The following is an 11,558-nucleotide window of genomic DNA, read 5'->3' as shown; positions in this document are numbered from 1 at the left end:
CTCCTGATTGTAAGAACTGTTTGATAGTGGAACAGTCTGTCTTACACAGTAGTGTGCTCTCCTTCGCTGGAGGTTTGCAGACACAGGCTGAAGAGCCACCTCTCAGGGATGTTGTAGCAGATTCCTACTCTGATGTCATTCTATACTGCTGAGTGACATCAGAAACCCAGTGTAGTATGTCAGGAATTCAGTTTTGCAGTTTCATCCCACATCAGCTTTGTCCCTTGGAAAACTGAGCAGTTCTGATATGGAAAGAGGGTGTGATGCAAATTCCTTTCACATAACTTGAGATTTCAAACGTTATTGAGGAGCACCAGAAGGAGCTACTAAAGATAATGCTAAAAGGGGCATTAATAGAACATTCCATGTAGTGAAGAAAAACACAAGACTACTCTAAAGAAATCCATAAACTCCAGTGTCCATTTCTCATGGATACTTTTCATTTTTGCTATATTTGAATTTCTAGAAACTGCAATGTTTCTAGCTTAAAAGGGTTTAATAAACATGTAATAGTTTTCTAGTGCTTTTGTCTTGTTTTACTGAATAGTATTCTTCTCTTTTCAGCTGTATCCTCACCATCTTCCTTTACAATGAAAACAAATACACTGAGTACAACAGTTCCTAATTCTTACTACCCAGGTAACAATTTTGTCCTTGCTTTTTTTGCATAATCATTTCCTAGGAGTTAAGGGATCTTTACCCATACATGCACAACAGCACACATGGGAGGGGCCAGCATAGAGCTCACTGGAACCCTCCAAGACCAGCCCTTAGTGCTAATATACTGGCCATAAGGCAGGATAGTCTTGGGCACACCTCTTGAACACACATCCAGCCATCACTTTCCTCCAAGGCACTAGCCTGTACGTTATTTGAGTAAACGCCATGGACACACACACACACCCCACATAGTTGGATCATGTTCAAAGCTTCTTCTTTTTTAATCAAAGTATGATGATGATGATGATCAAAATTCAACCAAAAAAGCAAACTATCTTTTGCACGCTATAACCACTTGCTTATTTGTGGCTTTCTGGCAAAAAAAAATTGGGGACATTTATCAGTCATTTACTTTTCTTTCTCTTTTTACCTTTTTTGCATTGACCTGCTTGTGATGTATGACAGATCCGTTTGTGCCAACTGCAATTTTAGGTGAGAACATTTTCCTTTATCGACATATGTTGCAGAAACAATTTTATCAGATCAAACATAGTTTTTGAATAAGTATTACTTGCAGTGGGAGAATTTGCAAATTGTTCTTCATTATAAATTTAAATGCCTGTTAGCTTTTTCTATTATTGTCACCAGACAAATTTGAGGGAAAGGGAAAAAACAACAGACGTTAAAGGTGTTTTGGAAAAATAATGAACTATCCCCAAATAGTATGAATATGGCAATCATAGATTTGTCATTATTTCCATTAATAATAATAATAATAATAATAATTATTATTATTATTATCTGTAAAATAAATTACAGTTTAAAATTATTTAGGAAATGAGTTTATATACAGATTTGGCCATCTATTTATCTCCTGCTCACAGCATAGTGAAGGTTTTCAATTTGGTTTTTTTATATTTGTGTCACAGAAGAGACTTCCAGTGGGATTGTGAGCAGCAAAATAATGACACTTTAAACTACTGTTCATCATGTGCCACATCCCACAAAGAATGAAATGAGATACTAGTACTATAGGAGGAAAGGTATTTGTACCTTTCAGTCAGGTACAAATTAAAAGTAACTCTGCTTGTCTGTTATAAAAAGAGTGAAGGGAAATGGGTTTACCATGCTGAGTTAACAAATATGGCATGAAATTTTATTGCATTTGGACTATATAATAACAGAACTGAGCTATGCTTTAACTACTACCAACATACTAACCTTAACCTAATCCTAAATCTAAGCACAATCTTTTCTTGAACAAAAATGATAAAAATATAATAATGCACTGTTGCAAGAATTCCGTTCCAATATTTCAGTTGCTGCTTTCATGCTGTCTTTTCAGTAGTTTTTATATTTCCCTTTTTCTTGTTCTTTCTCTTCAAGTCCTTACTAGTACTCAATATTACCATATGAATTCTGGTTTGAGGTTGTTGAAATCATTCTTATATTAAAAATGTTGGAACTAAATTGTAATGTTCATAGGCTGCAATACAGAACACACCTTTAGATGCACCAAGTGATGTGTGTGCTCACCAGAACTTTGGGGTTCACACACACACACACACACACACACACGGAACAGGACCCTTCCAGTGTTCCCTCTAAGAGGGATTCCCAGGTGTTGTTGACTACAACTTCCATCATCTCCAGCCAAAGGCCATTGCAGCTGGGGATGCTAGGAGCTGTAGTGAACAACATCTGGGAATCCTTGTTAGAGGGAACAGTGGACCCTTCTATGTTACATCATAAAATTGTTTTTGAAACTGCAAAAAATAAAGTCAACCATCAACAGTCAAAAAGCCCCTGGGCCGGTACAACTAATAATGGTATTCTCTGGTTTATAACCATGAAGTTTCATTTTCAGAAGGTGGTTTAGGCACAGAAATTAAAAGAAAAATGCAGCAAAATCTTTCTATGGAGTAATAGTTATCAAAGTTCATTTCCATATGACATCCAAAGAAAATAATTTGTGGTAAATCAGAGGAAAAGACATTGCAGTCACTATAACAACATAATAACTTGCACGTCAATGAAATCTGCTGTAATTTCTAACAGCCTGAGATTATTGCATGTGACTGCTTTAGCAATCTCTGTATGTTGTGGCATTCTCAGTGGACAAAGAGGAAACCATTGCTTATCAGAAGAAGAACTGGAACGTTTTATAGCAGGATTCCAATATGCTTCATTGCTAACAGGCTATATAACTGGATATATTTTGATAATTTTCTCTATAATAGTTCAAATATAAGCTAAGCAATCAGTGTTGTCCTCAAAGATACATATTGAAAGATCTTTTTTAATTTATCCAAGAAGAGAAAATACCTTCATTAAGCTACATTTTTACTATTTTGTGAACATCCCTCTATTTCCCCTACTATTTATTGAAAAAAAGAATATTGTTTTTAATTGCCACTCCACTGACAGGAAGTATATTTGCGCCTCTTCTGATCTTTCCATTTATTATTGCCAGTGACCCATGCCCTCATCATTTTAGAATGATTAACTGAATTTCCCTTCTGATACACACTTGAATGTCATAAAATAATAAGAAAGATTAATAATACAGATCAGAAGCAGCCTTTCCACTGAGCCTTTCCACCCTGGAAGAACATTAGGCATATATTAGGGCCTTTCAGGTGTAACCATGGTTTGATGTTGCAAAAGCAAGCAACCATTAAGCTCAGTCTCCCCTCCCCTCACATGCAGCAATTATTAATGACCAATCTTTTTTTGCAACAAACAATGCATTGTCATTTCAGATAAAACTCTAGTTTTATCTGCCTGCAAACCTTAGATTATAGGCTAGTAAAAACTAAAATGTGCCTATTCAGATGAAATGGCAAACTATTGTATGTTGCAAAAAAGGATGGAGCATTAATAAGTGCTGCATGTGGGGGGAGAAGCGAGAGAAGAACATATAAGCCCAAGGCTTGTGCCCACTTGTTTTCGTAGATACTATGTCTCAACAGTCCCAATATGAGCTCCATGTACATGCAGGGCTAGGGATCACAACAGATTGTCTGGATCCATTTCAAACAGGCTTTTGGGCAGGCTGTGGGGTAGAGTCTGCCTTGGTCAGCCTGATAGATGATCTTAAATTGGGAATCAACAGGGGGAGTGTGACCCTGTTAGTCCTCTTGGAGGCTTTCAGTACCATCAACTATGGTATCCTTCTGGACTGCCTGAGGGGGTTGGGGGTGGGAGGCACTGCCATGCAGTGGTTCCGCTCCTACCTCACTGGTAGATTCTGGATGGTGTTGTTTGGAGATTGTTGCTCTTCAAAGTGAGAGCTTTTATATGGAGTCCCACACAGGGTTCAATTCTATCTCCAATACTTTTTACATCTATATGAAACTGTTGGGAGAGATCATCAGGAGATTTGGTGATGGGTGCTATCAATATGCTGATGACACCCAGATTTATTTCTCCATGTCAACTTCCTCAGGAAATAGCGTAACCTCTCTAAATGCCTGCTTGGAATCAGTAGTGGGCTGGATGAGGGAGAACAAACAGAAGTTGAATCAAAACAAGACGGAGGTACATGTTGCAGGTGGCCAGAACTTGGGAAGTGGTGTAGATCTGCCTGTTGTGGATGGGGTTACACTCCCCCTGAAAGAGCAGATACGTAGTTTGGGAGCACTTCTGGACCTAAACCTCTCCCTGATATCTCAGTTTGAGGCAATGGCCAGGAGTGCTTTTTATCAGCTTCAGCTGATACGCCAGCTGCGTCCATTCTTTAAGACAAACAACCTTAAAACATTAGTGCATATGCTGGTAACATCCAGGCTTGACTATTGTAATGCACTCTGCATTGGGCTGCCTTTGTATGTAGTTCAAGAACTGCAACTGGAACAGAATGCAGCAGCCAGGCTGGTCTCAGGGGCCACTCATAGAGACCACATTACTCCTATTTTAAAAGAACTACATTGGCTGCTGATTAGTTTCTAGGCAAAATACAAAGTGCTAGTTATTACCTATAAAGCCCTGAATGTCTTGGGCCTGGGGTATTTAAGAGAGCTCCTTCATCTTAGTGAACCCTGCCGACTATTAAGATCATCGGGGAAGGTCAGGTTGTGGTTGCCACCAGCTCCCTTGATGGCGACCCAAAACCGGGCCTTCTCTAGTTGCCCCAAAGCTCTGGAACACCCCCCCAAATGAAGTTAGAACCTCCCCATCTCTGGTTGTTTTAAAATGACTTTTGAAGACACACCTGTTTCATCAGGCTTTTAGTTTATGATATTTAGGGTTTTAAAGTTTTATTTATGGTATTTTAATTTGTTTTATATGATTTTTTAGGTTTCTATAGGTTTTAGGTGCTGTTTGTTTACACTGTAAATCGCCCTGAGATTTTATATGGTACAGTATATAAATGTATTTATTTTTAAAAGAAAAGAACAGCTCCAGTAATCAGGACTGATTCGTACAATCATTTCAGCATACGGTAGCTGTGGATAAAGCCTAACTAATCCAGTACACAGCAACTGATCCTACTCCTACTCCAGTCCAATACACAGCAACTGATCATGTGAATGAACCTCCAAGGCTGAATTCATCTTTTGGCACACCACCACTTATGTGGTTTAGAGTGTTGTGCAGAAATCAGATTTCAATGCATGGTGATGCATGCATGCTATCAGACTGGCATGGGCTGGAATTCTAGAATATTTATTTATTTATTACATTTATAAACCGCCCCATCCAGAGGCTCCGGGTACAACTAGTTTAAAAAAACATAAAAACAAACTGGAGAGGCTAGATTTTTCCCACAGTTGCTATGCATTATAATATTTTTCTGAATTAACCCTGAAACAGAGCTCCATAGTCTTTTTTGCCATTATGCTAGCAGTCTCACAGAACTCTCCTCATATTGCTGATACATGAAATCACTGAATATGATTTCATATATCAAGAGAGCAATGCTTGCCACATTTTTAGTTAAAGAGGCTGATTAACTTCTGAACTTTATCTTTGTTTAAAAATCACCCATTATTTTTAATTTTTGATGAGAAAGTAAATCTGCTTTAGTCCCTGATTTTGTTATTTAAAGATTTGGACTTTTAAGACTGAAAACTGTAAGCCCTAGTTTACCCCCCCACACACACACCTTAAATTAAAGTATATGTACATGACATGCCAGGAAGTTGGATTTTTCATGTTCTTTAGGTTATGGACCCCTTGTAACTTTTCAGACCTTGTATCATCTTTTCCTTATGGAAAGAGCCAGGTTGCTCTTTGCATGCGTACAAATGGGCACAGTCCAGCTAAAGTGAAGCACTTTTAGGTTTCATTAAATCCAAAAGACTTTAAAACACCCAACATGGTTGTATGATGCTCAGTCTCTTTTTATACTATATTACCTTTGTATATCTGACACAGACTACACAGATACAATAGCATTTCTTTGGACTGAATCCAAGGTATCTTGTATGAATTGAAAGTTTCTTCCATAGGACTCTCACTCCATCCTTCTCGCTTTATCCTCCCACCAACATTCTGGGGATTACCTAAAGAGCAGATTTTCAGGGGGCTGCAGAGGGAAGGGGTGGGGGATAAAAGTTCCATTGTGCAACTCTGGGTCCAACTCATTTTTATTAATGTACATTTGACATGCCAAATGGAAATAAAATGCAGGATAAGTGTATTGTCCACATTTCAATACTGTGGAATTAAGAGCAATAACTAGGGCTACTAGTATTTCAACCGATGTATGACCACTTCATTCTGAATCCCTATAATGTGAAAGCAATTGGTTAATGAGGGTCCATGCATTTTTGTATTGAAGGTCTTAGGGAGCTGTTTATGAACCTCATCGTCTGTTAAAATGTTTTAAAACAACTTTAGACCCAAAGAACACCAACTTCATTACACATTTGCATATTTTGGAAAGCCAATTTTGGATTGCATTTCAAGAAATGCTGTTCTAAAGAAAAACAATAACCTGGAAATATAGTGTACCTGGTGCCTGTTTAGAAGATAATAAACTCTTCATTTCAAAGATCCTTGTAAAATTATTCCACTATGAAAAATAATAATCTTGGTTCTTAAAAAATAATAATAGAGGCATCAAGCAAAAATGCATTTCAATGAACTCTGGCTCCAATTGATCCAAAAACATACAAATATATGAATATGCAGCAGATATATATATATAAATTGCACTGACCTGGTTTTGCAGCATTGGACTGGATCCTGATCTGTATCTGATTATAATACAATAATTTAAAGCAAAAAAACATGACCCAATTGTGCATAAATTTATTTTAAAATATCATAAATCAACTTCCAACTCTTTATTTTATTTTATTTATTTACTTATTACTTTATTTTGTCTTTTGTGTCTTAGCCACCGTGTAGTATTCAGGTGCCATTTCAACAACAACATACTGTAACAACACTTGTATATCGCCTTTCATGCCATGCATCCCAAGGTGCTTTGCATTACAGTTGTGCTGGAGATTAGCTAAGAGGAACTAGTTTTACCTGTGTTATGTCAGAATAATAAGGCAGCTTCAGAGCTAAGGAAAAATTACTATATTCATATATATATAAATGGTTGCATATTTTATTTTTAAGTTAGGATTTTTAGCTAACTGTTCAGAAAAGATTAGATCACCTTAATGTGCATCACTGTAAAACACAAGTAACTCCATTGGGCTGAAGTAATTTTATTTCAGTGAGTTTAGTGTTGCTTCCTTTATACTAATTATCAGTTTCGAGAATTTGATCCTGGTATACTGTTTCTGAAGCATTTTGCCAGCAGAAGCTCATTATGTTATAAAGGGACTGAAACTGGCAGAGAAGTCTGAGGATTACAGCATTCATAAAAGGTTTAAATATTCCTGGGGTGTGTGTGAGTGAGTGAGTGAGAGAGACTGACCCCTGACCCCATTCATAAAGGCAATGGCCCACATGTTCTGCAGTATTTAGAAGACAGAGTGGCAGCTGTGGAGCTCAGCCAAATGCTTACCATACAGCCAAGCATGGATAGGAGAGGGGGAACGACTTTTGCTGCTCTCTCCTAACTCCAAAAGTTCTTTTGGCTTCCAGAAATATGCCCCTGAAGATCACGCAGCCCTCAGGGGCATATTTCTGGAACCCAGAAAGAACCTTTGAAAGGAGAGGAAAGCAGCACTAATTGCTCTTGCTCTGCACCTACAAGCTCAGGTGCCCAACAGACCTTTAGCTGTGCTCTGCAGCAGCTTATCCTAACACTGTGGAACAGGTGGGCCAATGTCTATAGAATATTAAACAAGGAATTTGAGAATCACCCTCGTCAGCTGTCCCCTACATATGCCACTTTACACAGCCATATTTTAATATATGAATGTTTTTAATCAATCCTGCTCTTACATGGGCTCTGATACGTATACAGAGGTCTGCATGCTTGGGGGCTTTCCAGTTGTCTCCTATGCAGTGAGAGAATACTTTGCCCAAGGTACAGGAGCATGCCATGTGTGCATGGAGCATTTCCTGTCCTAGACAGAAACTAAAAATCCTAGAGTAGAAGTTCAAGACCAGTGGCAAATGTGGTGCTGTAAACCCTAGCTGCCAGTTCTTTACTGCCATGTAGGGAGGAAAGTCGTTTGCAGCAGAATTGTATTGAGCAGGAATGATGCTTAACCCTTTTTCTGCCAGCTGCTTTCCCCCTGCAAACCACCACTTACTCCAAGCCTCTCTTTTCCACATTATGCAATTAATATGTATCTTGGAGCCCCAGCTGGTGGGGAAGCTAAAATGTGTGCAGAATTCTGAGTATGCATCAGAAGCCTCACAGAGCTTTAGATCACATTACTGGTTGAGGGTCATTGCAGGGTGCTCTCCCTAAATATTGAGACTGAGAACTTAGCTACATGAAAAGCAATCAAGCTCTCATTGTTGCAGTTTCTGAAAGGGCCCTTCTGACTGTCAAGAAGCTGGAGGTGCTTGCCTTGACCATTCTGAGAGAGAGAGAGAGAGAGAGAGAGAGAGAGAAATGTTGCTGGCATCTCTACTTATCTGACTCACATCTTCTCCCTTGCTCTCCTCATTTGCTGGGGGAGCCAAGTGGGATCACTAGAGAGCAAAACCTGCCAGCCAGCCAGGCTACTTTTCATGTAGTGAGTATCACATGTAGCCAGTTTCTTGCAGTCCGGTCAGAAGACTTGCTGCAGCTGAAAGTGAGTGCATAGAATGGAACCTAAAATCACTACCTCAGGGCCGTACACTAAACAGATATGCAAAGATTATAGTGATGTAATTTCAGCATGCAAACAGATAATCTTTATAAATATTTGGATCTGAAGTATTAGGATGAATAGACATATTACCATAAATTCGGAAATCCCTCAATTCCTATAGTGAATCAGAGATAGGGAAGGGAGTTCTATCCAACGAGTTCCATGATACAAACAAAAAATACATTTTTTCACATTATAGCAAGATTTCTCTGTAAAAATGACAGTGTCAATTCACCCTTATCCTTTAACCAGCAAACCACATGACATGATGGAATGCCATTTAATCTTGCTTAGTTCCATTTACTTGAGTCAGACTAAGTCAACTGAAATATGCCTGCTTAAGGGTTCATAACTTGCCCTGTAGTTTTGTAAGCTGGTTTATTTGTCTATTTCAATTAAAATTTAAATAGCTTTCTGGCAATATAAAATACTTTGAGGCTTAATTTTTATAGTTGATGAAAAAAATATAACAATGGCTGGTTCTCAGTTTTAGGGTTTTTCTTCTTCTTTTCATATATTAAAAGTGCCATCCCAATTTGATAAAAGAAAAAAGAAAGTTATATTGGTTACTCAGCCCTGCCCTTTTTAACATATTCACTTGCTCTGCTAGGAAACCAAACTGAAGACACTTAAATTACAATTACAATACCTGTAATTATTACTGTAGTACTGTTGCTTATGGCCTGTTTCCTTTTTCTCCTCCTCCTCCTCTTTTTCTCCTGATATGTATCTTCTTAAAAGTGCCAATAAATGGTAAGTTGCCCATTTGCCCCATTGAAGAGATGTGGAGGGGGTGGGAGATTATTTGCTTCATACCAGTTTTGACCAACCCAGTGGGGTTATGTTGTGTGTTGGCTTGCATGTCAGTTGACATATAACATTTCATGCCTAATGTGATGGCCCATGTTATATTGTATATTCGATTCTGCAGCATGCTAAATTCAATCAAAGCATTAACCCCAGTCAAATTATCCTTTGCATTTATCCTTGTGTATTTTCTTACCTAGTGTTGTATCCAATTTACATTTCCATTTTACTCCTGGCTTAATAACCCATATCATTTTTTGCATTTTTTAAACATTTTGCTTTCACTAACATGTGTCCTGAATTACCGTGAAAGAGATAATAAAAAGTTTACTAATCTAGGAAATGCTCAAGTCCTTTTTTATTTTACTGGGACTTGATGAAGTTTCAACCTGAAACTCCTGTACCATTTAGAACTAAATACTTAAAAAAATTAAATTGTCTAATTTATCAGTGGATTTAAACAAGCAAACAAAAGTATACTGTGTGGACTATGCAATGCTTTTCATTGTAAACCAAGACCTTTTCCCTTTTTCAAATACATCTTACTATCTCTCTGAATAAATTACTCAATGAGATTTGTTTCTGTTATGCTTTTGCCCACCTAGCTAGAGATTTTAACATAGGTTGATGGTGCCAAAGACCATCCTTGTAAAAGCCATGAATCATACCATTTTGTGGAACAATTGGAGATAGCCTGGTACATTATTCAGTATTTTTTTCCTAGATGAAACCCATACAATGGGCAGTGACACAAGCAGCTTGGTCCAGTCACACACCTACAAGAAGCGAGACCCTGTTGATGTGCCATACCAGACCGGACAGCTCCATCCAGCCATCCGTGTTGCGGATTTGCTGCAGCATATTACACAGATGAAATGTGCAGAAGGCTATGGATTCAAGGAGGAATATGAGGTGAATAAGGCTCAAATGGCCTGTGATGCTGTTCTCTCAGTACTTAACTTTTCTCCATTTTGGGGTACATGTTCCTAACAGTTATAATATAGTTCATTTTAAAAAAATCTATGTTCCATGTGGCCATGTTCTTACCCGGCTCCAGTTCATTTTATTGAGCTTACATTGGAGAATTACCTGGTAGATTTTGCCCAAATTGGCATCATATTTTCAGAAGTACGTCTGTACACAATAAAATAAATTACACTTAATTGGGGATGCCAAGTAATCCAGCAGTTTCCAACATGGATATTGTAGCTTCACTTGTCCTATCCTGATCGTGAGCTGGACTCTGGGGCATGAGGGAGTTCCCAGGAAGGGATGAGGGGGTGACCCAGTTGCAGGCAGGCAGTCAGCATAGCAGATAGGGATGGGCTGGAGTAGCAGATCTTAGAAAGCTCTTGTCAGAAGTTCCTCATTCCAAGGAGATCCAGAGTTCAACTGAGCCCTTATATCTGTCCAGCCCTCTAGATTGGCTCCAGGCTGTGCCCCCTTTGAGTTTAAAGTGTATGACTTAAAATAAGTAGTATTAATGCACAAAGGTTCCAAATTCTTTAATTTCATATGTCTGCAAGGATTCATTTACATTCCTCAGAGATTACATACTGCAAAGAGTAGATAGCTGATTTTAAAGGTTCTTTGGGTTTTCTCCAGAGCAAAAAAAGGTTAAAGCAATAACTCCCTTTATGGGAAATTTACAGGGATTATAGTTGTTTTCATGGTTTAGACTGTGAGCCCTTTGGGGAAAGGGATCCATCTTATTGCTTTATCATTGTTTTCTCTGTGTAAACCGCTTTGGGAACTTTAGTCAAAAAGCGGTATATAAATATTTGTATGTATGGTGTCATGCTTAGTGCTTTGGGGTTATTATATATAGACAGGATATATTAGTATCCTGCCTTCACATTATCCGGTTCTGGC

General features: G+C 38.3%; 1 protein-coding gene across 13 annotated transcripts in view; it reads left to right on the top strand.

Annotated features, from left to right (window-relative positions):
• PTPRM (protein tyrosine phosphatase receptor type M) overlaps window positions 1-11,558 on the top strand; it is a 665,945-nt gene that overhangs the window by 522,599 nt on the left and 131,788 nt on the right. For 9 of the 13 annotated variants that reach the window (XM_053243122.1, XM_053243112.1, XM_053243120.1 and 6 more), the window contains 3 exons: window positions 565-639; window positions 1,126-1,152; window positions 10,411-10,598. In XM_053243122.1, coding sequence (XP_053099097.1) covers window positions 565-639; window positions 1,126-1,152; window positions 10,411-10,598 — 290 coding nt within the window. The remainder of the gene's footprint in view (window positions 1-564; window positions 640-1,125; window positions 1,153-10,410; window positions 10,599-11,558) is intronic. The other 4 variants (XM_053243114.1, XM_053243123.1, XM_053243119.1 and 1 more) reach the window with 1 other exon arrangement.

Source organism: Hemicordylus capensis, chromosome 4 (genome assembly GCF_027244095.1).
Source record: "Hemicordylus capensis ecotype Gifberg chromosome 4, rHemCap1.1.pri, whole genome shotgun sequence".
Classification (NCBI taxonomy): domain Eukaryota; kingdom Metazoa; phylum Chordata; class Lepidosauria; order Squamata; family Cordylidae; genus Hemicordylus; species Hemicordylus capensis.
The sequence above is the reverse complement of the archived record's forward strand: the minus strand, read 5'-3'. Positions and strand labels throughout refer to the sequence as shown.